Genomic DNA, 27626 nt, shown 5'->3' with positions numbered 1-27626 from the left:
TTGTCTGCTCTGATACTATGCTATCATGACTTTCACAAGATGAATAAAATTTGTACATGAAATTCTGTCTCTATAGTGTTTGTAGCTGTTTTAATTTACACTACTCTGAAGGTCCAACACCTGCATACCTGAGTGGTTTAAAATAGTTTAGTAGGGTGAAGTATAATCTAGCCATGGAGTCACAGTCCAGTGACTTCTGTGCCGGTCCCAAGACCGGATAAATAGAGAGGGTTGCGTCAGGAAGGATATCCGGTGTAAAACATTGCCAAATTTAACCATGCGAATCATCAGTACTCTGAATTTCATACAGGATCAGTCGAGGCCCAGGTTAACAACAACTGCCAATGGCGCCGTTGACCTACAGGGCGCTGGTGGAAATTGGGCTACTGTTGGTCAAAGAAGTAGAGGACGGAGGAGAGTGTACAGACAGAGAGAGAAGAGGAAAGGTAAGAGTGTAGGACTGAGAATAGGAACTCTGAATGTTGGTACTATGACAGGGAAAGGTAGAGAGCTGGCTGATTTGATGGAGAGAAGATTCAAGATTCAAGATTTAAGATTCAAGAAGCTTTATTGTCATTTCAACCACATATAGCTGATGCAGTACATAGTGAAATGAAACAACGTTTCTCCAGGACCTGGTGCTACATAATCATACAACAACAAGTTCAGCAGGAAGGAAGGAAGGTGGATATACTGTGTGTACAGGAGACCAGGTGGAAGGGTAGCAAGGCTGGTAGTATAGGAGCAGGATTCAAGCTGTTTGTTTTATTATGGTGTGGATAGTGAGAGAAATGGGGTAGGTGTGGTCCTGAAGGAGGAGTTTGTGAGGAATGTTCTGGAGGTGAAGAGAGTGTCAGACAGGGTGATGAGTCTGAAGTTAGAGGTTGAAGAGGTGATAGGAGCAGATTTTAATGGACATGTTGGTGAGGGGAAGACAGGTGTTGAGGAGGTGATGGGCAAGTTTGGAGTTAAGGAAAGGAACCTTGAAGGACAGATGGTAGTGGGCTTTGCTAAGAGGATGGACATGGCTGTGGTTAACACTTCAGAAGAGGAAGGAGCATAGAGTGACACAAGAGTGGAGGTAGGAGCACACAGGTAGACTACATCCTATGTAGAAGAGGCAAGCTGAAAGAGATTAGTGACTGTAAAGTGGTAGTGGGAGAGAGTGTAGCCAGACAGCATAGGATGGTGGTGTGTAGGATGACTTTGATGGTCAAAGATAGAGATGGAGAAGAAAACCAAGTGGTGGAAGCTGAAAAAGGAGGAATTTTGTGAGGAATTCAGACAGAAGTTGAGACAGGCTCTGGATGGTCAGGTAGTGCTGCCAGATGACTGGGAAACTACAGCAGAAGTGATCAGGGAGACAGGAAGAAAGGTGCTGGGTGTGTCATCTGGAAGGAAGAAAAAAGATAAGAAGACTTGGTGGTGGAATGAGGAAGTTCAGGATAGTATTCAGAGGAAGAGGTTAGCCAAGAAGAAGTGGGACATGGACAGGACTGAAGAGAATAGACAGGAATACAAGAAGTTACAGCGCAGAGTGAAGAGGGAGGTGTCTAAGGCCAATCAGAAGGCGTATGATGAGTTGTACACTAGGTTAGACACTAGAGAAGGAGAGAAGGACTTGTACAGGTTAGCTAGACAGAGGGATCAAGATGGGAAGGATGTGCAGCAAGTCAGAGTTATTAAGTATAGAGATGGAAAAGTGCTCACAAGTGAGGAGAGTGTACAGAGGAGATGGAAGGAGTACTTTGAAGAGCTGATGAATGAGGAAAATGAGAGGGAAAAAAGAGTAGAAGGAGTGAACTCTGTGGAACAGAAAGTAGATAAGATGAAGTCAGGAAGGCTTTGAAGAGAATGAAAAGTGGAAAGGCAGTTGGTCCTGACGACATCCTGGTGGAGGTCTGGAAGTGTCTAGGAGAGGCAGCAGTGGAATTTTTAAATAGTTTGTTTAACAGGGTTTTAGAGAGTGAGAAGATGCCTGAGGAATGAAGAATAAGTGTATTAGTGCCGATCTTTAAGAATAAGGGTGACGTGCAGAGTTGCGGCAACTATAGTGGGTAAAGTTGATGAGCCATACAATGAAACTATGGGAAAGTGGAAGCTAGGTTAAGGAAGGTAGTGGAAATTTGTGAGCAGCAGTATGGCTTCATGCCCAGAAAGAGCACAAGAGATGCAATTTTTGCTCTGAGAATGTTGATGGAGAAGTATAGGGATGGTCAGAGAGAGTTGCACTGTAGACTTGGAGAAAGCATATGACAGGGTGCCAAGAGAAGAGCTGTGGTACTGTATGAAAAAGTCAGGAGTAGCATAAAAATATGTCAGAGTGGTGCAGGACATGTATGAGAAGAGCAGGACAGTGGTGAGGTGTGCTGTAGGGCAGACAGAGGAGTTCAAAGTGGAGGTGGGACTGCATCAGGGATCGGCTCTGAGCCCTTTCCTGTTTGGTATGTTGATAGACCAGTTGTCAGAGGAGGTCAGACAGGAGTCTCCTTGGAAAAAGATGTTTGCAGATGACATTGTGAGGCCAAAGAGGAGGTATATGGATGTAATAAATGAGGATATGAAGCTAGTGGGTGCAAGTGTTGAGGATGCAGAAGATAGGGATAGGTGGAGAGAGATGAATCGCTGTGGCGACCCCTGAAGGGAAAAGCCGAAAGAAAAAGAAGTAGGGTGAAGTATACAGACTGACCTCCAACATTACAGTTTATATGTTCATTAGGTTTCTATTTTTTGAGAGAACAGAAAACACAAAATCATCATATAAACTGAACAATTGTTGATATTTTTATAATAACTATGTAATTAGTGATAATAGCATGTTGTGTAGTGTTTTATTTATCTTATTTTAATACACAGCAACTGATGCAGAAAAATATGTTTTACCCGTTTGTAGTTACACTTACATGTTGTAACTCTCATACACAAATTCCTAGAAAACTCAAATCCCTAAAAATTTGTTAGGGCAGCATAAAGGGTTTAAAAGGGAATCAGTAAAGGGTTTTTGTGATAGGTTTACACTAAATTAGGTTTACACTAAATTGCTCCTAGGTCCAAGGAAGGGGTTATTTTTTATGTCACTTGTTTTAGGTGAACTTTTTAAGGTTCTTTCCTGAACTTCTAAAACATTGGGACACTGAAAAGCTTTTTTTCAAAATAAGTGACATCTGATGGTTTGTAGGAATTCTTGCAGCAATAATCTCTAGGCATTTGCACAACATGCTGAAATATCTCTTGTCTATAAAAGACTAAACTCCTCTAAAACACTGAATTACTTCTGATCCACTAAAATGGAAATCACTGCTCATTCATGACTAACAAACATACAGTGTAACACCATGGCTTGCTGAAACATTTATTTGTAGAAATTTACATTTTTTGTCAAAAACCAAGTAGAAATAAAATCTTAATTTTAATACAAGATGATATACACAAAGCATTACACAAACAATTCTGCAACTTAAATTCCCAGCTCAAGCATGTCTAAAGCTAGCATTTTTCTAAAAGGTTATGCATGTCTAAAGCATTTTTCAGTTGGTGTCATTGGAAGTCAGCTCTTATTGAAAAAAAGAGCCTAAAAATAACTTTTCTCACAGATCCATAATTCAGTATCTGAGCATTTCCTGTCATTCCAGAGCTTAGTTTTTGGAAAACCCATAATCTCTGCACAGTCCTCATGATCTTCATCATTATTCGGTTCCCCCTCATCCCAGTACCTGAAAAGCAGAAAGTTAGAAACAGATCAGTTTTCAGTTACCTTCACTTCCACACATTTAAATCAACCAATTAGCACGTGTTCAAAAAGATTCTTAACCACCATTGCAAAAATATAGTGATTGTTGTGATGTGAATATAAAAGTGAATGATCTTATTTTAGCATTTAGTTCAAAGTTGTACAGAATGTTTAATCACCACCTGGTACTTCTAAAACTCTTTGTACAAAGGAAAGAGATTTGGGAAAAAACATTAAATACAGGTCTCTTACGCAGTGGTCAGTAGTGTATTATCCACCCATTTCCACACCCCCTCTGTGTCTCTGTCTCTTAGACCAATCCAAGCCCGTTTGCTGCCCAGCTGTTTCGCGATAAACTCCTGTGATTAAGTGAATTATAAATAGTTTAAGTGTATTTCTCTCTCTCTGTGTGAACTGTTGTAACTATAACAGCACAATATGAATACAGAAGCTCACTTCATTCCATCTCTCTCTCTCTCTCTCTCTCTCTCTCTCTCTCTCTCACCTGTTCCTCTTTGCTGTTAATGATCACCAGGTCTGCTCCTCTCTTTCTGCAGTCCTGTCTGCTCTTATCCCAGTTTTTTTCCTCAGTAGAGATGTAGTAAATATGAGAGTTGAAATATTGCCACCCCTTACTGAAAAGTGAATCTGATCAAACAGATTAAGACATTTAGGACTAGAGTTGGGTAAAGTGTTCCAAGTAAATATTTAAGCTGTGCACATCTGTATTCAAACTGTAGATGCAACTACAAACTTGAGCACTGTTCAGAGTTATGCCTGTGGTGTTGTAAATTATTTATGTAAACCAGCAAATGAAGGGCATGATGTTTATCTATTATTAACAAATCAAATTTGTTAATGATGTGTTTGATAGTAACTTATCAGAGTAGATCAAAATTACATTCACTGCCCATTCATGCCCTGAGAGTAGGAGATCATTATGGCATAAGGTTCCCACAGGGTATAAGATTCATTATGTAAGTAAATAAATTGAAGTGGCCATGGAGAAGCAAACAATAGCATCAATAGGAGAAGCAAGCAAATAATATAGTTGAGCTTGCTAATAAATAGTGGGTTATTCAGTGAGTGTGTTGCAGAACTCTTGCAGGTTAAGTAGACTGTGAATAAAATTTGCTCTCACAAATTTGCTCTAGATGGCTGAAAATAAGTGTGAAAGGGTAGAATATCGAAAGCTGCCATGCTGTGCTTCCAGTATGTTAGAGACGAATTGTGAAATCCACTGTCACTAGCTGATTAAAAAAAAAATTAGGTCTGGGATCTAACATGTTGAAGGAAACACTAACAAACCTTTAAACTCATTAACTGTATCATAATCCATGATTCTGTCACTTCCTGTTCATAAATCCTGTTACAAACAATTAACATCTTTAAAGCATGTACTCACCCAAATTATTCAACATCTTCTGAAATCCGTCTTTTTGTTTCTGTAACTGGTCTCTCTCTTTAGTCAGGTTATTGTAACTGATCTGTATCTGGTCTCTCTCTGTAGTCATGGTGTTGTATTTGGTCCATATCACTGTGACAGCAGTCAGCAGGAGAACACACAGCAGCAGCAAACACACTGCAGTCAGTCTGTAACATCTGCCTCTTGTAGTCTTTCCACCTAATGGGGAATGGTCAAAGGGACATGTGTGAACAGAACTAAAAACAAAATTAAAAAATTAATTAATTAATTCAGAAAATGAATGCTGTCTTTCGAACATTTCTCATTTTCTCCACAGGGCAGAGTGTCTCACTCAAGCAGGAAGCCCCTCTCTGTTGTGGGTGGAGGAATTTGTGCAAGCCATGAACCAGGAGATTGGGAATCTGGGAGAGACCTCAAAAGGCCACCATAGACAGAGCCAACATGATGGGCAAGCCCACCAAGCCTTTTATCACCTATTACAAGGCCAATTTGGTTATATTCTCCACGTGCAAGCCCCCAGGAGAGGCCAACAAGGCGCCCTCCAACAAAAAGCTGTCTCCAGAGGCCAGCAGGGCTGCCACCAGCTTCGTAGTAGACTAGCCAGAGATTTGTGTTTACCCAGGTTTATTATCTAGACCTTGTTTTGTGCAAGTTTTTCATGAACAATTGCACACCTGTGTGTAATTAACCTGTTACTATTAATACAGAGTGTGTTTTGCAGCAACAAGAGCCCAAGCTCAGCATCACCCAAAGCTAAAAAGTGTGTTTGTTTGTGTTTTGAGTTGATAATTCCTCTACTAAAGAGGGCTGTGATCTGTTTCCTAGAAACCACACAGTCTTAAAAGTCTAAAACTGCCGTCTTAAAAAAACAGCCCAAAATAGGAAAGGAGAAGTCTTCCGTTTAGAGGAAGTGTTGATTTTGTCTTAGAAATCTGCTGTGCTTGGCTCTAAAGTCTGAACAGAAACGCTGAATATACAAAAAATATATCCTAAGTAGCCACTTTATTGACTCACAAGACTGCTATTTGTTCTTTGTTTAGCTGTGAGGTACATGAAAAATACAACTATAAGTGCATTTTGCATAACAGTGTTTCACACAAAATTTAGCTGATTGATTTTTTTTTTTTTTTTTTTTTACATTCCTACAAATGTTCATTACTTACCAATAAAACATAAAAGTTAATGGCATGGTGGTGAGAGGTGACCTGATGCAAAGCAGAGCTACTTTTACTTCCCCAGTGTTGATTATTTTCCAATAAGGGCAAGTTTTTTATTCCTCTTATACCACAGCAAATTGCCAACAGTTACGGTTTTTATTAATGCTAGTATGTCATATCTGTCATATGTGTATAGTTACATTTGTGAACCATCAGTGAAACTGCTATTAGGAAAATCACAAAAGCCTTTATCAGTTTAAAAAAACATAAGGTAGAACAAGCAACAAAATACACACCTGTGAACTATTGTCAGAGCTACTGTTGTAAAAAAAATTACTGATCACAATCAGCATGTGTAATTTAAAATCAGCCATTGAAGTCAATGTGAGTAGTATGAAATGATACATGATGACACGAGGAACTGTGTGTGTGTGTGTGTGTGTGTGTGTGTGCGCTATGTACCTGATTTCATATTTTCCCAGTTGCTTCTTTTCCAGAGAGTCTCCACTTTGTCCTCTTTCATATAAATGTCTGCATCTGATTGAGTGAGTATGCCACGACTCATCTCCATTCTGCACTCGTCAGCAATCTGGATCTTGTACTGAACACCTTACACAAATCAGTTTTAATTTAAAACTGAATTTGTCCCGACTGCTGTCCAGGTTAAGGTTTTGTTCTCAAGCTGCTGTAGTTGTCCAGTGGTTAGTCAATCAGAAAGTCAACTGCAGGAGATGAAAAATGAGAAGCTCAGGGAGAAAAAAAAAGGAACTAATACTTATAATGTAAGTAACAGAAAACAAGAGTAGTTAAGGAAGTGAATTCTGTCATAGATTATTTAATAACGCATAAGCATTTTTTAATTATTAAGAAAAATATTATGATTGGCACATTAACATGGTATAAAATACGAGAAATAATAAACTACACAGCATTTATTATATAGCTAATATCAACAATGATCTAGTTTATATGATAATGAGGAGATTTTATGGGTGTTTTCTGTTTTCTCAAAAATGGAGAGATAACTTATAAATATTATCTTCATTCACATATGTGGCAGCTTTGTAGATTGTTATCACTCACCCAATTTGGAAAGCCTCTATAACTGGTCTCTCTCTAGAGTTGGGTTGTTGTATCTAGTCTGTAGCTGGTCTCTCTTTACTCAGGCTGTTATAATTGGTCTGTAGCTGGTTGTTTTCATTATCAAGTGGGTTGGGTTTAATCCACAGCACCATGACGGCAGTGAACATAGATCTTCCCCAGGTGAACACAGTCAAGCACATCCCAAAGATTCTCAGTGAGGTTAAGGTCTTTTCTCTGGAGGCCAATCCATGTCTCATTCTCATTGAACCACTCTTTCACAATTTGAGCCAGATGGAATAAGTCCCTGCCATCAGGGAAAGGGAAAAATCCACTGATGGAAAAATCTGGTCAATCAGAATATTCAGGTAGTCAGCTGATTTTTCGGGCACATTTCATTGTTGAACCTAGACCCGACTATCTGAAGCAACCCCAGATCAAAATACTGCGCCATTGCTCCAAAGTCCAATCATTATTTTCCCTAGCAAACTGAAGCCTTTTTCCTAAGGGTTAGGGTTAGGGTTAGTCATCAGTTAATCAGTGCATCAGTTAGGGATGCCCTCTGACATATATGAATCACTATAGTAATTGTTCAATAGAAGTCACTTACCTATTTGTTTACTTAAGTCCAGATGGATATAAGGAAGGAAGTTTATGGAAGTCTGGCTTTCAAAAAAAAAGTCTAATTAAAACATAAAATGTTGTGCTTATCCTTTAAGTCGGAAGTGAAATGTTGAATATACAAGTAAATACTGATCGGCTATTGATCTCATAATATTGATCTCATACAATATTGTTTAAGTAAGGAATAAAGCAAATGAACCTTAATGAATCCATAAATAGTTCAGTATATTGTTGTAGTATAATGCTTTAATGCAATAGTGTTTCATAGATAAAAGGCAAGCAGAAATAAATGAATTGTGGCACGCAGACTTTTTCTTTTTCTTTTTTCTTTTACTTTTTTTCTTTTACTTTTTCTGTTCAGGTGTTTCTTTCCCTGTGATCTTGTAGCATTTTTAAAAAGAATAACAAAAGGATAGGACAGAGAAGAGAGCGAAAAGGAGGGCAAATGTAATGTTGAATAAACTGAGTCATTTTGTCGTTACAGAACAAAACAACTGAGCATATTAAACCACATTAACATTCATGTTTCTACTTCACTGCTGTAAAATCTGTGGCATTTCCTGAAACAAATCTCAGTGGGGAAAATAGGCTCAGAAGGAAAATCAGGCAACATTATGATGGTGAGGATGTTTCACACACAACACTCAGATCTGTACAGATAACAATGTCAATTTTTAATTCACATACAGCAATTCAGATAAAGATTTTCTTCTCACAGATCCAAATAAATGTATAATCACAGGGATAATCAGCCCAGTTCCAGACAGGATCAGTCATGTCACCCGTTAGAACACAGTCCTTATTTCCTGCATAACTGTTAGGTTCAACATGTGCCCAGTACCTGAATGAGAGAATCAAAGGAACTGCTGTGTTTCTCAGTAAGACAGGAAAACATCACCATAAAAACATTTCATTTCAGTGATTTCTTACCCATTGGTCAGCGGTGTATCATCCACCCACTTTCACACTCCCTCTGTGTCTCTGTCATTCAAACCAATCCAAGCTTTTCTGCTGCACAGCAATTTACTGTCAGGGTTGAAGTAAAATATAAGAATAAATAAGAAACTATCCTTCTCTCTCTCTCTCTCTCTCTCTCTCTCTCACCTGTTCCTCCCCCCTGTCTGCTCTCAGACCAAGTCTTCTTTTCTTTAGTGATGTAGTAATAACTGGAGCTGAAATATATCCAACCTGGATCCAAAGCATTTCAATAAAAATGGAGAAGAAAAAATACTGAAGCCTTTAAAAAATTAAATTAAAAATATAGTTAGCCTGGTTAGAAAAGACCTAATCAGTGGGATTATTTTTCTGGAACAATCCTACATATTAAAATCTGACTGTTTCCTGACTGTCTTGGGTTGTTTTGTTTTGTTTTGTTTTTTCTTTACAAATGTGACAGTTATCCAGGTTCCTTCCAACCAGCAGAGGGCGTAATCACAATTTCCATGAACACTTGCTTCATATTAATGCATGTATACAATCACTGATGCAATCACTTTATTGGGAACACTTGCATCTTCATGCAATTATCCAATCAGCCTATCTTGTTGCACCAGTGTGATCTTTTGTTAGCATTTATTATTAACATTCCTGCACTTCTGAGTTCACTTCCATCTCACTCTAGAATATTAGAAGAGCTTTATTATTCTGTCATGATGGTGAATGACAGAAAGTGTATAAAATCTCCACAGCTCTGATTTTTAGAAAGGTTTGGAATGAAACTATTAGGTAACTGAATTATTAAGGTCCTGTATTATGGTAAGCATTATTCACTCAGTTTAGAAAACTTCTGGAGTTCTTCTTTATCCCCCTGTAACTTTACTCTCTCATTAGTCAGAGTGTTGTAACTGGTCTGTAACTTTACTCTCTCATTAGTCAGAGTGTTGTAACTGGTCTGTAACTGGTCTCTCTCATTAGTCAGAGTGTTGTAACTGGTCTGTAACTGGTCTCTCTCTTTAGTCAGGGTGTTGTAACTGGTCTGTAACTGGTCTCTCTCTTTAGTCAGGGTGTTGTAACTGGTCTGTAACTGGTCTCTCTCTTTAGTCAGGGTGTTGTAACTGGTCTGTAACTGGTTTCTCTCTTTAGTCAGCGTATTGTAACTGGACTGTAACTGGTTTCTCTCTTTAGTGAGCGTATTGTAACTGGCCTGTAACTGGTCTCTCTCTTTAGTCAAGGTGTTGTAACTGATCTGTAACTGGTCTCTCTCTTTAGTCAGGGTATTGTAACTGGTCTGTAACTGGTATCTGTCTTTAGTCAGGGTGTTGTATCTGGTCTGTAACTGGTCCCTCTTTATTCAAAGTGTTGTAACTGGTCTGTAACTTGTCTTTCTCTTTAGTCAGGGTGTTGTAACTGTTTTGTAATTGGTCTCTCTCTTTAGTCAGGGTGTTGTAATTGGTATGTAACTGGTCTTTCTCTTTAGTCAGGGTGTTGTAACTGTTTTGTAATTGGTCTCTCTCTTTAGTCAGGGTGTTGTAATTGGTATGTAACTGGTCACTCTCCTTAGTCAGGGTGTTGTATCTGGTCTGTAACTGGTCTCTCTCTTTATTCAGGGTGTTGTAACTGGTCTGTATCTGGTCTCTCTCTTTAGTCAGGGTGTTGTAACTGTTTTTCAATTGGTCTCTCTCTTTAGTCAGGGTGTTGTAATTGGTATGTAACTGGTCTCTCTCCTTAGTCAGGGTGTTGTATCTGGTCTGTAACTGGTCTCTCTCTTTAGTAAGGGTTTTGTATCTGGTCTGTAATTGGTTTCTCTCTTTATTCAGGGTGTTGTAACTGGACTGTAACTGGTCTCTCTCTTTAGTCAGGGTGTTGTAATTGGTATGTAACTGGTCTTTCTCTTTAGTCAGGGTGTTGTAACTGTTTTTCAATTGGGCTCTCTCTTTAGTCAGGGTGTTGTAATTGGTATGTAACTGGTCTCTCTCCTTAGTCAGGGTGTTGTATCTGGTCTGTAACTGGTCTCTCTCTTTAGTAAGGGTGTTGTATCTGGTCTGTAATTGGTCTCTCTCTTTATTCAGGGTGTTGTAACTGGTCTGTAACTGGTCTCTCTCTTTGATCAGGATGTTGTAATTGGTCTGTAACTGGTCTTTCTCTTTAGTCAGGATGTTGTAACTGGTCTGTAACTGGTATCTGTCTTTAGTCAGGGTGTTGTAATTGGTCTGTAGCTGGTCTCTCTCTTTAGTCAGGGTGTTGTAATTGGTATGTAACTGATCTCTCTCTTTAGTCAGGGTGTTGTAACTGGCCTGTAACTGGTTTCTCTCTTTAGTCAGCATATTGTAACTGGCCTGTAACTGGTTTCTCTCTTTAGTCAGGGTGTTGTAATTGGTATGTAATTGGTCTCTCTCTTTAGTCAGGGTGTTGTTACTGGACTGTAGCTGGTCTCTTTCTTTATTTAAGATGTTGTAACTGGTCTGTAACTGTTCATTCTCTTTAGTCAGGGTGTTGTAACTGTTTTGTAATTGGTCTCTCTCTTTAGTCAGGGTGTTGTAATTGGTATGTAACTGGTCTCACTCTTTAGTCAGGGTGTTGTAACTGTTTTGTAATTGGTCTCTCTCTTTAGTCAGGGTGTTGTAATTGGTATGTAACTGGTCTCACTCTTTAGTCAGGGTGTTGTAACTGTTTTGTAATTGGTCTCTCTCTTTAGTCAGGGTGTTGTAATTGGTATGTAACTGGTCTCACTCTTTAGTCAGGGTGTTGTAACTGTTTTGTAATTGGTCTTTCTCTTTAGTCAGGGTGCGATAACTGGTTTCTGACTGGTATCTCTCTTTAGTCAGGTTGTTGTAACTGATTTGTAGCTGCTTGTTTTCTGTATTTAAGATGTTAAATTTGATCCACAGTACGGTGATGGCAGTCAGCAGGAGAACACACAGCAGCAGCATACACACTGCAGTCAGTCTGTAACACCTGCCACTTGTAGTCTCTCCTCCTAATGGGGAATGTGTTTTCATATCATTCACACATTTAGAACAGAGGAATAAAAAAATGAACAGATTTAAAACAGAAAACACACTTGCATATATATATTGTTATTTTATGTCACCCTCCTTATATCTAAAACCTGTTTGAACCACATATTAGCAATATTTACCTCTCAATTGTACCCAGAACAATATATCCTGTTCTTCTCTTTCTACCACTACTGATCAGGACTTATCCTGCCTTATGTTCATGCTGAACATTTGATAACTGTGTACCTGCAATTGCCTCTGCTTCCAATATTTGTGACAGAATACTTTGCATCTACAGGGATGCAGCTTACAGCACATGGGCAGCATTCAGAGTGGAACATCTCTCCAAGATCATCAATGCCTCCATGGCATCCACCTCCAGCACTCACACTTATTCTGTCTTACCACCAATACCAACACCTGACTCCAATGCCAATGCCCACACTTTGTCTTTGTATTTTTCCAATGGGAGACAGAAAACATCTCCCACTTCCTCAATCTGCTCAATGGCAAGACACTGAAGTGAGCTTCCACATTATACAACCAAGCAAGCAAGGCCACTGACTCCTACACTCACTTTGCTGGGCTGTTTTACAGTGTGCTAAGGGGAGAGACTCTGGCAGGAAACTCCTAATGTTCATTTAGGGTACATGCAGAGTAGTATGTGCTGGAATTCTGTATCGTCATTGATGGAAGCATCTGGAACAAAACTGAAATTTTACCAAGACCTTCACCCCAAGATGCTCACAGTCCTGTGTCGTCTGTTCAGCCATGATACGGCAACCCTGGAGCAGAGAGGGTTAAGGGCCTTGCTCAAGGGCCCAACAGTGGCAACTTGGCAGTGCTGGGGCTTGAACCCCTGATCTTCCGGTCAACGACCCAGAGCCTTAACCACTTGAGCCACCACTGCCCCCTCCCCTGCCAGCCTTTCCGCAAATCAGATCACCTCTCTGTGCTGCTTCTGCAGGCAGAAACTGAAACAGGAAACTCCCGCCCTCAAGACGATTCAGTGCTGGTCGGACCAATCAGATTCTATGCTGCAGGACTGTTTTGATCACCTGGACTGGGAAATGTTCCAGTCAGCCTCAGATGGTGACACTGAGATCTATTCAGATACTGTAACGTGTTTCATCAGGAAATGCATCGAAGATGTTGTGCCGACAAAAACAGTACGAACATACCCCAACCAAAAACCATGGGTCAACAGCAAGGTTCGCGCAGCCTTAAAAGCATGAGCATGCACTTTCAAATCCGGAAACACGGAGGAGTACAAAGAAACCAGCTATATCCTCCTTAAAACCATCAAAGATGCCAAACATCTGTACAGAAACAGAATGGAGGAACAGTTTAATACCAACAATGCAAGAAATATGTGGCAAGGAATCAACACCATCACAAAGAGAAAAAACACTCCGCTGCCTCTCTACTGAACAAGCTAAATAGATTCTACGCTCGCTTCGAAGACAACAATACTCATCTGATGGAGGGAGCTCCTGCTGCTGAAGCTACAGAGGTTAGTTCACTCTGTCTCTATAGCAGATGTAACCCAATCCCTCAGACAAGTGAATATCCACAAGGCTGCAGGTCCTGACAGCATTCTGGGCCATGCACTCAGAGCATGCTCAAACCAGCTAGCGGGTGTTTTCATGGACATTTTCAACCTCTTGCTATCTGTGCTTAACTATCTGTGGTTTCTTCGTGCTTCAAAACATCCACCATTGTGCCTGTACCAAAGAAAACCAAAGACACATGCTTAAATGACTGGCACCCTGTTGCTCTAATGCCAATTATCAGCAAGTGATTTGAAAGACTGGTCAGACACTACATTTGCTCTGTGCTGCCTGCATCACTAGATCAGCTTCAGTTCGCATACCGCACCACCCGCTGATGATGCCATCACCTTCACCCTGCACTCTCACATATGTATAGAAAGAACACTTATGTGAGAATGCTGTTTGTGGATTACAGCTCTGCATTTAACACTATCATACCTATGAGGCTTAACTCAAAACTTCAGGCTCTGGGTATAAACAGCTCTCTGTGCTGCTCGATCATGGACTTTCTGATAAATAGGCATTGAGTGGTCAGAATGGGCAGCAATGTCTCATCCCCACTCATCCTCAAAACTGGAGCCCTACAAGACTGTATTCTCAGTCCCCTACTGTACTCCTTATACACCCAGCCACACACAGCTCCAATGCCATCATCAAATTTGCTGATGACACAATGGTGGTAGGTCTGATCACTGATAATTATGAGACTGCCTACAGAGAAGAGGTGAGCACTCTGACCCACTGGTGTCAAGAGAACAATCTCTCTCTCAACATTGAAAAAACCAAGGAGCTAATAGTGGACCTCAGGAGACAGGAAAGAGAAGAGAGCGCCTGAGGAAGTTCAGCGCAAACCCCAACATACTGAAGTCATTCTACACCTGCACTGTGGAGAGAATCATGACTGGCTGCATCACCACCTGGTACAGCAACTACACTGCTCTTAATCGCAGAGTACTGCAGAGAGTGGTCCGAACGGCCTGGCACATTGTCGGAGGTGAGCTTCTCTCCCTCCAGGATATCTACTTCAGCCGATGTGTGAGGAAAGCCTGTAATATCACCAAAGACCCAACCCATCCAAGCCAAAAGCTACTGTCTCTGCTGCCCTAAGGATGGCGATACCACAAAACTAGCAGACTGAAGGAAAGTTTCTTCCCTCAGGCTGTCAGATCATTAAAAAATCAGGACTTACAGTACACAATACAACAATGCACCACAACACATCACTCACCATTCGTTTAGCATCAGAAAGCACTGCAATTTATACTCGCCAGTCGTGAACGTACTGTACCTGTGCACTGCACACCATACACTGCATATGTACATGACATTCATGCTGCTATACACATTACACTGTGACACACTGTGCAATAATACTTATTATACTGTGTATCTCATACTATTTTTACTGTACATACTGCACAATTCTCATGCTATTGTTCATACTGCACAATAATGCAACATATATTCTTATATGCAACATATATTATAACATTATTTATTCCTTATTTACTGTACTTATCAGTGTCTTTTATAACTGCAATGTCTGGAGCTGCAGTAAAGAATTTCACTCATGTCTACACTTGTGTTGTTGATGATGTGGCAATAAAGAGATTTGATTTGATTGATTTCATACATCCCTTAACCTTGTACTCAGGTACATCTGATTAAATGCACATTATCATCTAGTGCCTGCTTTATGAACAGCTACACTAATTCCTTTCCACTTGTTTCCCTTCTTCTACCTGGAGGATCCTGGTAACCCTGAGAGGATCCTGAGGAATCCAGAGATGGACCATCTTCAGCTGGGTTCTGCTGGTTTTGTGAGGATTTGGGTATATTCAAAGCAACGCTTCCAACCCTGTGTGGACTTTGAGGACGACAACAACCTCTTAGTTAATACACACATAAGATTCTACATATGCTGTATCTGCATCACACAACTGACTATACATAAATGCAGAAAAGACATTGTTCATATCACACTCTCTGGTGTCACCCAGTTGTGGATGGGTTCCCTTTTGAGTCTGGTTCCTTTCAAGGTTTTGATTTTGTTTAACATCTAGGACTTTTTGCTTTTTTTGTTTTTTATGTTCTGTGAAGCTGTTTTGAAACAATGCTCATTGTTAAAAGTGCTATACAAATAAAATTGAATTGAATTGAAAAAAAAAAACAGATGTATTTAGCAAATTCACGGTGGCAGTAATCACTTGGGACCAGGGGGCTGAGACTGTGGCCCGTGTTTTAGTGGAAGAGTGGTTCTTCAAGTTTGGAGTCCCTGGGAATATTCATTCCACCCGGGGCCGTAACTTTCAGTCCAAATTGATTCAGCAGTTGTGTAGCCTCTACCAAGTCCCGCAACACTTCTTATCATCCAGCCGTTAATGGCCAGTGTGATAGGTTCAATTGGACCCTGCAAAATTTGCTCCAAAACTTGCCAACTAAAGCAGCTGTTGTTCTGTTATAACACAACTCCTCACAGGATGGCTGGAGAATGGCTGCCATTAAGAGAGGGTGGTTAAACCTCCCCAGAATAGTGATTCTGTGTATACAGTGGCCCTGGTGAGTGATCCATTTAACATTCATCAGTTAAGATCAATATTTTATTTTAAGAATGTAAAATGTCAGAATAAGAGAGAATTCTCATTCTTGTAGACAGAATGATTTATTTCAGCTTTTCTATGAAACCTACATAGACTTTGGGTAGCCGTTCACAAACGTCTTACAAATGTTGCTGGAATATTGACCCATTTCTGTTGACAGAACTGGTGTAACTGAGTCTTGATCAGTTTGGCCCACAGATTTTATATAGGATTGAGGTCATAGCTTTGTGATGACCACACCAAAACGTTTACTGTGTTGTAATTAAAACATTAAAGAGTTAAAGAAATTAAGAAAATTCTCATAAAGATAAATTAAGGTTAATCCAGTTTTGTGGAGTTCCAAGTGAAATCAATTAACCAATTGACAAATTAATTAATTAACAAAAGTAAAAGAAAATGGTGTACGAGAATATGTCAGGAATGTGGATGTGAAGACCCAAATGCAGTATACAGAAGAGGGTTTAAATAAGAGTTTATAATAAGGAATACATAAATACAAGAAATGGCATAACTGAAAACCACAAATAATCCAACAACCGACAACCGGCAGTAAACAAAGTAGTGCACAGTCCACTAGGTGGTCCAGGAGGGATGACTGAAGTCTGCTCAAGGCAGAGTAATGCCTGCATGCATTCATTATTGTACCACTCTCCACCACTTCAGCAAACAACCTGCCTCGTGCTACAGCCAAATATTTAAAATTTTTAAACTCATCAGACCAGAGCAACTTCTGCAATTTTTCTACACCCCAGCTCCAATGTTTTTACACATAGTTGAGATGCTTAACCTTATTTCCACGTTGGAGGAATGGATTTTTGGCTGCAATTCTTCCATTAAGACCACTTCCAGACTTCTCCAGACAGTAGATGGCTGTAACCAGTCCTACTGGTTTCCGCCAGCTCTTTGCTGATGGCACTGCTGGACATCTTCTGATGTCAAAGGGAAGTAAGCATGATGTGTTTTTTATCTGCTGCATTAAGTTTTCGTTGGCCAACCACTGTGTGTGTTTGTGCGTCTTCAAAATGGCTTGAACAGCACATTTTGAAACCCCAGGCTGTTTTGAATCTTTGTCTGGGAGAGACCTTGCTGATGTAGTATAACTACCTTGTGTCTACCATGGTTTGTGACCTGTGACATGAAAATGTCTTCCACAACCTCATCTTAGTAGCAGAGATTGGCTGTTCCTCACCCAGTTTTATGCCTGCCATACAGCTGTTTCTGTTTCAGATAATGACTGTGTTTCATCCTACATGTGAAATTGATGATCATTAGAACCTGTTAATTGGTTAATCATACACCTGACTCTATGGACTAGACAAACTTTCATATTAACACACGTATACAAGCACTGGCCACTTCAGCACTATGGACAATTCAATCATTCAATTACGTTGCACCAGTGAGATCTTTTGTTAGTGGTTAATAGGTTTTTTAATAAATCCCTGCACATTTTATTTGACTTCAAGTTTATTTTATTTATTTTTTAATTTGACTTGATAATCCAGAGTGTTATAAGAATTTGTTTGCAATAAAAATGACAGAACTAAAACATATATTAAAAAAAAAGTTCTTTGATACATTGAAATGTTGGATTTTGAAACATTTCTCCAATAGCTAAAACATCCTGAAACCATATTACAGGTCAAAAGCTTGGGATAACTTGTTAATGAATGTGGTGCTGAAAGTCCTGGGATGTAGTACTTTTATGAACAAGGTCATATCAGTTTGGGATTAGCATGGTCCTATTAATACAATGTGCATCTTACAGTGAAGAAAGCTGAACACAGCATCTCCCAAAGCTGAAAAGGGTCTTTGTGTTGCTGAGGTTTAAGTTTAAGGTTCATTTTCTAAGAAGAGCCTTGATCTGTTTCCTAGAAAATAAAAAGTCTAAAATTATAAGGCAAGTGTTGATTGCGTCATAAATTTTTCTGCGCTTAGCTCTCAACTCTGAGTGGAAATGCTGATTAAAGAAATTAAATGTATTTTTAGCCACTTTACTGACTGTTAGTCACAAGACTGCTGTTTATTCTTCATCCTGCTGTGAGTTACATAAAAAACATACATCTGTACATGCATTTTGCATGTCAATGTTTCACTCAAAATTAAGCTAATTGTTTTTTTTTACATTTCTATTAATATACACTATTTAACAATAAACCTTTTATAAACAATAAACAATTAAATCCTTTTACAAATCAGCTTGTATTTAAAATTGTATCAGTCATGACTGCTGTCTACCAGTCTATGAACTACAGTTCATAGTTTTGATTATATATTTAGTAATCTTTTAGTTATCTCCATAAGTTGTAAATAAATCTGGAGGTCCTTGACCATTAAATGACACATTTGTGAGGGTTGGATTTTTAATGTAACTAGTGCTGTGGAAATTTTGAGAAACATTGCATACTTGTAGGCACAGGCAGATACACCTCTTTTCATGCAGTGCAAGAGAAAAAAGGTTTATTCATACAGTTTATTCATGCTGCTGCACAACAGGACCCAATGCTCTCCATGCAGCATGAAAAGGGAAGGGCCCTTCCCGATCATTTGTTACATTGAGTATTTACAATCAGGATTAAAACACAAAACTGGATTAAGGACAGGAAAACATTGTCAGTCATCAGAGGTGGGTAGTAACGAGTTACATTTACTCCATTACGTTTACTTGAGTAACGTTTTGAAAAAAATGTACTTCTATGAGAAGTTTTACTGCACCATACTTTTTACTTTTACTTGAGTAGATTTGTGAAGAAGAAACGCTACTCTTACTCCACTACATTCGGCTACACTCAACTTGTTACTTTTCTAACCTAACTTCTAACTTTTTTCTAACTTCTTCTAACTTTTACACATTAGATATTCTTTATTTTTGCCAGAGAAATGCAGCCAGTGGATCTACACATGACTGTGTTTCACCAATCAGACGTAGCAACAATAATCGCACGACTCCGTTTGACCACAGTAACAATAACCACATGTAGTCACATGACCTACTGACATGAACTGGTGGCATAGCGGGAAAAAAATCTTTAGTCGTGGTACAGGAACACATAAAAATGGCAGAGGTATCTGTCTCCAGTGCTACAACAGAAGAGGATGAACACCCCTGGCCTCATATACAAAGCATGTTTCGCTTACACACAGTACAAAAGAACAGCTTCATAGTGCAGTTGCCAAAACAGACAGACATTTCAGCATATAAAAACTCGACGTCTAACCTGAGGAAACATGTCACGGTAAGTTTAGCTGTTTCATTTAATGTTGCAATGTTAGCATATATAATTAGCAAATAAGCTAGAGGCTAAAAAATATAAGTTACTTAAATTCATATTTTTTCTGTTAACAGAGAGTTCACCCCAACAAAATGAAGACGTATACAGAATTAATAGACTCCTGCAGAATATGAAAGTCACAGAAACAAAAGTCCTCCTCTTGTATTGAACCACCTATGAGGAAGGCAAAACTCACAGATTCCCTCACTGGCTCTCGGCGGGTAACACAGGCAACATTTGACAAGCTTGTGCTAATATTTGTATGTGAGACCAACCAACCATTTTCTGTTATGGAGACAACATCCTTCAAGATGGTAACCTTGCAAACTCAGTATACATTAATGACTAGGAAAACGTTATGCTCAAAAATACAGGAAGCTGCAAAGAACATGAAGAGCATAATCATCAAAAAGCTGAGCACTGTGAACTATGTCGCTACCACAACAGACTGCTGGTGTGCCAGACAACATAGTTATTTAGGAGTCACCTGTCACTGGATAGATGACACCTTTCTAGAGAGGCACTCTTCTGCATTGGCTTGTAGACCTCTTAAGGGCTCACACACATTTGATGTCCTTGCTGTAGCATTAGAGGAAATACATTCTGAGTATCACATCAGGGAAAAAGTGACCAGGACAACAACAGACAGTTGTACAAACTTCTTGAAAGCCTTTCAGTTATATGGTTAGGAGAAAGAGGAAGAAGCCACTGATGGACAGGAAGATGGAGACTCCACCTTTGATGACTCAACAGAAGAGAGTGAGTTAGATGTGGAGTATCAAGATGTGTCTGCTGTTTTGAATGAGAACACGGGTCTTGCTGTAGAAAGGGTTGTGCGCATTCAGAAAGAACAAGGAGACAAAGCAATTTGCAATGTTTGCACAACATTAAAGATGAAGATGTAAGTTGACAGAACTTATATTGTTTTTAAACATTGATGCATCATTAATGGGTGAATCCACCTGTCTTAAGGAACTTTGCAAGACAATGACAATTGTTGATGATGTTAATCAAATACACATACTGGAATGACTGAAAAACCACCGGCATGTTAGTTAGTCCCCAAAGTGCACCCTAGTGGTAAATTCATCCCCCTCTAATCCTGATAAGATTATAAGCACTTTGCCGGTCTAGTTTAGTGAAGATTCTGACCTCACGTAATTGTTCCATTGAGTCCACGATACTAAATGCAGAGGTGTAGTCCACCATCCTTTTTCTCAGTGAAAAAGAAACCAGCAGCTGCAGGAGAGTTTGAAGAATGTATAAAACCAGCAGCTAAGTCACTATGGATGTAATTTTCCTTGGGGCTTTGGCTTGGGGCTCTGAGATGGATAAAGGATAAGCCCGGCTCTTAGGTGGGAAGGTATTAGGGAAGAGAGCAATAGCACAGTCCCATGGCCGGTGCAATGGTGGCTCGATTGTACATTTATATTTCTGGTATTTGGCAGACATCCTTATCCAGATTGACTTACAATTTATCTAAATTTGAACATTTCACATGTGTCTTAGATATATGATATCTATCTATAGTACACAGTACTATAAAACAACATATTAAAACAACATTTACTTATCTGCTACTGCAGAGAAGTTCATTAATATTCTTCCAGTGTTATCATCAAACACCAAAGTGTTTTCACCACAGCAGTTATGCTCAAACCTACATAGGAATAACATTAATGAAATGTATTAGTCAGGATTTAGGCACAGTTTGGTTACAGTGGTAAATTACCTACCACTGGCCATCAGGCAATTGCCTTCTCGCTGGGGTTGTTTGACCTTAGTGCAGCTTTTGACACCATTGATCAAACTATTCTAATTGATAGCCTAGAAAATGTTGGTGGTGTTAAGGGAACAGTGCTCTCCAGGCATACTAAGGTTATTTTCATTGTTTGACAAGGTTCTATTTTCGAACTGACTTTCTCCTTATATATGCTACAATTATTCACATACATGGAATTAGCTTCCACTGTTATGCTAATTACAAGCCAGATGAGAGCTTCATAAGATTGAAGAATGTGTAATGAGAATCATTTGCTAAGATAATAAATATAATGTCTATACACAATGCAGAAATACAAGTTTTCATGCTTTTGTTACCTCTGTATTGGATTATTGTAATGACTTACTGTCTGGATGTTCAAGTAGGTGCATAAAGAAGCTCCAGTTAGTCCAGATTGCCGCAGAGAGTCCTAACTAGAACCAGAACACATCACTCCTATTTTATACACACTGCATTGGCTCCTAGTCAATTTTTTTTCTTTTTGCCTCAACCTTGTTCATTAGGGATAAATACAAAATTAATTTTAAATTTTGTAATTTTTTCTGAATTTTGTTAAAAGCCCTATACAAATTAAGCAAACCTGAAGCAATCAGTAAGGCAACTCTCCACTGCTCCAGAATCCACCACTGCAGCTGAAAAGGGACTTTTCCTGTCTGGTTCAGCTGAGCAGGGCCTCTGATGTACCTTAAACACAACGTTTAGCTCTTCTATACTCTCTTTAAAATACATAAAAATGTTTTCCTAAGAGATACCAATTGTTTAACCGGTTGGGTTAATTAATGATGGGGAATTTCCTTCAATCCTTACTTGGATGCCTATACTTGGAAAACTCTTTAGCAGTTATTTCATCAGAAATAAATGTAGGGACATTGGAAGGCATAACAGTTTTTGAGCAGGAAATGTGGGGTGACACCATTAAGTTTGTTGGTTAAAAACTATACCATGCCAGGTTTGTTTGCTCAATTGACGTCATTAAAAAAATGCAGTTGCACTGTTCATGAGGGAGTCAGTGGCAATGCTCTCGTGCAATACAATTGTCTAAAACTACATTCAGAGTGGGTGGCTGAAGGAACACTGCCAAACTGACTGGGTGTGTTGCTGTTATGTTAAAACCTTATTTCCTGTTTAATTTCCTTAACTTGCAATGGGCCACAAGTGTGAACAGTGTGTTTTTTGTGGTGTGAAACTGACACTCTCTGAAAAGCAGGAAGGCTTTAATGCAGCAACATATATCACTACATAGTCATGAAAGTCATGAGAGCTATACTCTAGTCCTTCATCTGCACTAGGCCTCACCTCATTCTCCCTATTCTCTCTATTCTTTGGTTGCTCACACATTTTGTGCAGGTCTCCCATTGGTTCATAACCATTATAAGTTCAAAATTAAACAAAGTGGATTTTTTTTGGTCAAAAATCTAATAAATTTGAAAAATAATCACGTGATTTACAATTTAGCCTAACTCAGTTGTTTCTTTTACAGCTCTCTGCTGCTTGGTTCTCTACTTCCAAGAGCTCATCTCTTTCCTTCAAGTGTGCAATCCTTAAATTTCTCTATTTGCAAACTGGTGCAAGTAGCCCCTGTGGGATAATTCTTTTAGGGCTATATGAATTTGTGTTATTGTATAAGGATGAGGTGACATCATGAGTAGTTTTGAACACCATTTTTTTATTGGTTTAATGAAGTAAGGTTTTAAGAAGACAAGAAGGATGCATTGTTTAGGTGTGTCTGTTAAGCATGAATAGTCTTTGTGTAGCTAATTAATTAACAGTGACATCCTTATTATTGCAAGTCTTATCCGAAACAGACGGAGTCTACAAAACAGCATCCATTATAACGTGAAGTAACTTGAAGTTACAGTCAAGGTCAGATGGTCTGCTCAGAGCAGTGTTCCGTGGGACACCTGCAGCTGGAGTCTGGGAGAATCTGTGCATTGTTGTAGCACAATGATATAGGTTTGGGGAAAAGCAAGTTCACCTCAGGTCAAAGCTAAAATATATAATTCAAAATGCATAAAATACCTATAGTCTTAGAATAATTAACATGGAAAAGAGATGGTGAATGCGACATACCCATGATGTCTTCTCAACATGAAAATGTTTCACATTGCAAAATGTTAATGATATGTTTTAACTAAAACATAATAATAGGGATATAGGGATAAGACACCCATTATATATATATATATATATATATATATATATATATATAAATGCTGATTGGGAAATAAATAAATATAACAATGTCTTGGAAAGTCTCAAACTTTCCACAAAAGAAAAATAGGTGGAGCATTTCAACTTGAGGGGTTAGGTCATTATGTGTGATAAGAAACATGGATATAGACACTGAGCTTTGAAACTCAAGTTTGTGGGGTTGATGAGATGTTGCATGTGAGCACCTTGTAATTTGTACTCAGCACTCACTACAATAAACCTCATCTCTGTGATCATCTAGTCTGAAGTATTTGGCTTTTTCTTAGTTAGTTTAAGTGTGCTCATTAGACTGAGCTAGTCAGATAGATTATCTTCAGGAGAGTCTCACTTTAAACTGAATTATTATTATTATTATTATTATTATTATTATTATTATTATTATTATTATTATTATTATTATTTTACCACACACACACTTTAACATATACCCACAGCCTGACTTAGCCCAGGGAGCCGTCTGGACTGCTGTGAAATTCTTAGACACCTAAACCTGTAATATTTTTAACTGCTACTTTCATCCTGGTTTTCTCTTTCATATGGCTCACTTGTTTGATCCTACTAGTTTATACTGTGATATCATTATTTGCTTGAGTGTAATAAAAGCTACTGATAAAATTTTTGCTCTGTGATGGTCTTGCTCTTGCTATGTGTTTGCACCTTTCTTTTTTTTACACTAATTCTGTAAAAAAAACAATTTTTTTTACACTAAAATTCAGTAACTTAACTTTCAACAGCTTACCTGTGTGATTTTAAAAAGTATACAGACTGATATCCAACATTAAACCTTAGACATTCAGCTTTTGATCGCCTGACAACTGGATGTGCGTTTCATTGTTGCACTAATGCTTTACAATACTGTTTCACAGTTAAAAGACAGGAACAAATCAGAGATGAATGAATCATGATACACTGGCACTTTATTCTTTTTCTGTCCAGACATTTATTTCCTTGTGATTTTAATAAACGTTAATTATAAAAAGAAAGGACAAAATGAGAAAAGACAGTAGTAGTAATAGTAGGAATAATCTTGTAGTAATTTGTAGTAACATTTGATTAATTTTAGCAGATTGATCAGATTAATCCACAATCACATTCATGCTTACACATTGCTGCTGTAGAATCTATACCATTTCCTAAACAAACCTAACAAGAATAATAGGCTCAGATAGAAAAACAGGTGACACCATGGTGTTTATTAACAGTAATGAAAATGTTTTAGGCACAACACACTTCATAGATAACATTGTAAATTCAATTTTTCATTAGTTAAAGATTTTTTTCTCACAAATCCAAATAAACATATTATCACAGGGATAATCTCTCTCTCTCTCTCTCTCTCTCTCTCTCTCTTTCTCTCTCTCTCTCTCACCTGATCCTCTTTTTTGTTTATGATCACCAGGTCTGCTCCTCTCGCTCTGCAGTCCTGTCTGCTTTCAGTCTAGGTCTTACCTTCATTAGAGATGTAGTAAACACTGGAGCTGAAATACATCCATCCTGGATCCGGACCATTTCAATAAAGAATGATGATGAAAATAGTTTAATCTCAACATTAAAAAAGCAAATCTGTTTAGAAAAGACATCATTATGGCTCATTATTTGTTGTTACCCTGACTGTTTTGTTTTTTATGTATAAACACAGGTTCCCTCCGATCACTAGGGGTCAAAATCCCCTGACATTTAGCTGTTTTCCATACACACTTGCTTCATTACCATATTTGCATGAACACATGAATACAACACTGGCCACTTTATTAGGAATAATGGTATACCTGCACATTCATGCAATTATCCAGTCAGTCAATCAAGTTGTATAAGTGTGATCATTTTTAGCGGTTAATTGTTTTTTACTTCCTTCTGATTTGACTCCCATCTCACACCAGAGTAAGAACTTTATTATTCTGTCTGGATGCGGAAATCAGTTCAATGTACCAATTTATCAAGAATCTTAGAAAAAACATTTTAAAATCCTTCGGTGTATGGAATAACAGGGAGCTTATAAAAGCTACAAGTTTCTGCTCTTGGACATGTTTGGAAAGAAACTACAGTAGTGCCTCATTTTATGTCGTTTAGACTTACGCCGATTACGACTTAATGACGCTCATCCTTAAATATTACATTGAAAACTTAAATCCAATTTACGGCACTTTACACAACCTTACACTGTGTAATGGCCACCTAATGTTTTGCTTCTTTTAATGTGGTTCTTTTTCATTTTCTCATTTCATGTCATTTTGTTTTGTATTTGTAAAAAGGGGTATATTTGTTGCCTTGCATGTGCTTTTCTCTACATGTATGTGAGTGGTACCAGCAAAAACATAAAGACTCCTGGACCTGAAAGCTATCTAGAGTTTTTTCTTATTCTTTTCCAAAGTTCATCTTGACTGGGTAAGACTCTCTCTGGCAGACGCCACAGTCGGTCCCTTCGTCGCATAGTAAAAATTAAAAATGGCTAATAAAACCAAACTAAACAAAATTCTTTTTATAAAATAAGAAAATACATATATTCAATATAAAAATAGTACTAGTACCACACAGAAAATATAAAGCACTTAATAGCGGCATTTCAGACTTACCACAAAAATTGACTTATGTTGCATCTCTTGGAACCAATTAATGATCTAGGGCGGGGCATGACTGTATTAGCTAACCAAATTATGAACAGACTTGACATTGATTCTTTACAGAATATGTGACAATAATTTTGCAGTATTAAGAATTACTCACCCAGTTTAGAAATTCTCTGGAGTTCCTCTTTATCCCCATTTAACTGGTCTCTCTCGTTAGTCATGTTGTTGTAACTGGTCTGTAACTGGTCTTTTTCTCTATTCAGGTTGTTGTATTTGATCCACAGCACTGCGATGGCAGTCAGCAAGAGAAAACACAGCAACACAACACACCCTGCAGTCAGTCTGTAACACCTCTCTCCTCCTAATGGGAAATGGCACAGAGATGTGCATGTTACATATGATTTACACATTCACAACAATGTATTGATTACACTAAATCGCACTAAAATAAACAGAACATGCAAAAAAAAAAAAAAAAAATATTAGAACTTTGGAATGACATTCCATTTCTTCAATAGATAATATCCACCCTGAAACCACATTACAGGTCTAGAGCTTGGATATGTCATATCTGTCAAAAGTTTATAGTTTCATTTAATGTCGTGAAATAACACAATGCTACTGAATATATATTACAGCAGGTTTTAGCAGTTGTAAACAACTGTATGGGAGAAAGTTGAAACGAGCTACTAAATGTACAACTGTGATCTATTGTCAGAGCTGCTGTTATAAAAAAAATCTTGTTGTGTATTGTTTGAGTAATCAAAAGTGAACCCTGTGTGTGTTTGTGTGTGTGTGTGCGTGTGTGTTTGTGTGTTGTACCTGATTTCGTAGGTTCCCGGTTCCATCTGTTCCTGAGAGTCTCCACTTTGTCCTCATTTATATAAATGTCTGCACCTGAGTGAGATGTGTTATGGGCAGTAACTTCTGCCTCTGTGTATATGCCACGACTCATCTCCATTCTGTACTAATCAGTATTCCTGAACTTATACTAAACACTTTTACAGATCAGCTTAAATTCAAAATTGTATGAGTCCTGACTGTTGATGTTTCCTACTCAAGCTACTGTTAAAGTGTGTGTGTGTGTGTGTCTAACTTCCAGAGGAACTTTCTTGTAACTCACAGAGGAAGTGACAGAAGAAATTTACATCATGGCTTGATCATTTCTTGTTGCCTGCATTTTCTTTTTTGCTAATAACATTTTATTGAATATTCAATTATGAAGACAAACAAACAAATGCAAACTAATGATAAGCAAAACACAGGATAAATACGTAAAAAAAAAAAAGGATCATACACAGTTATTGATTACACACATGGCTTCAATTGACATAAAACTAATCACTTTGTCAATTATTTAACATAATCTATAGCAGCATTAATTAATTAATTAAGACGGCAAGTGGGTATGTGCTTCAAACTAACATTTCAAGATAGTCTTTTTGGTGGTGGTCAATGCTGGCTTTAAAATTCTCTTTTGTTGTAAACTAAGAGTGATGTTAGAATCATCTACTAACAAAAGTAAACCTGGGCATAAAGGAATATCCACCTTAAAAAGTATGGAAAGAAAATTTACCACATGGTGCAAAAAACCCAGGATGAATGGGCATTCCCAAAACATGTGTATGTTATCTCCAATAGAGCATGTATTGATTTTTTTTTTTTTTTTTTTTATTGGACAGTTT

The 27626-nt window shown here is 38.3% G+C and overlaps 1 protein-coding gene and 1 pseudogene across 2 annotated transcripts; both read right to left on the bottom strand.

The window, feature by feature from the left end:
* Positions 1-3351: 3351 nt before the first annotated feature.
* Positions 3352-7046, bottom strand: LOC131349252 (CD209 antigen-like protein C). Of its 2 annotated transcripts, XM_058384784.1 has the most exons (5): positions 6776-7045; positions 5136-5354; positions 4236-4378; positions 3983-4089; positions 3352-3713 (listed from the first exon to the last, which is right to left on the bottom strand). In XM_058384784.1, the coding sequence occupies exons 1-5, from the start codon at positions 6882-6884 to the stop codon at positions 3572-3574; spliced, it is 720 nt and encodes a 239-aa protein (XP_058240767.1). In that variant the 5' UTR covers positions 6885-7045; the 3' UTR covers positions 3352-3571. The 2 variants fall into 2 exon arrangements, with proteins under 2 accessions (XP_058240767.1, XP_058240768.1); XM_058384785.1 differs by lacking the exon at positions 3983-4089 and having other exon boundaries at positions 3578-3713; positions 6776-7046.
* Positions 7047-7531: 485 nt separating this feature from the next.
* On the bottom strand, positions 7532-26902 carry LOC131348873 (centromere-associated protein E-like; annotated as a pseudogene).
* Positions 26903-27626: the final 724 nt, after the last annotated feature.

Source organism: Hemibagrus wyckioides, linkage group LG29 (genome assembly GCF_019097595.1).
Source record: "Hemibagrus wyckioides isolate EC202008001 linkage group LG29, SWU_Hwy_1.0, whole genome shotgun sequence".
In the NCBI taxonomy this organism is placed as follows: Eukaryota; Metazoa; Chordata; class Actinopteri; order Siluriformes; family Bagridae; genus Hemibagrus; species Hemibagrus wyckioides.
Note: the sequence above shows the minus strand (reverse complement) of the source record. Positions and strands in the feature narration are given on the sequence as shown.

Coding starts and splice junctions, on each gene's coding strand:
- LOC131349252 (XM_058384784.1), bottom strand. CDS start 6,884: ATGGAGATGAGTCGTGGCATACTCACTCAATCAGATGCAGACATTTAT. Junction 4,090..4,235: donor TTAACAGCAAAGAGGAACAG/GTGAGAGAGAGA, acceptor ACTTAATCACAG/GAGTTTATCGCGAAACAGCT. Junction 3,714..3,982: donor AATACACTACTGACCACTGC/GTAAGAGACCTG, acceptor TCTGCTTTTCAG/GTACTGGGATGAGGGGGAAC.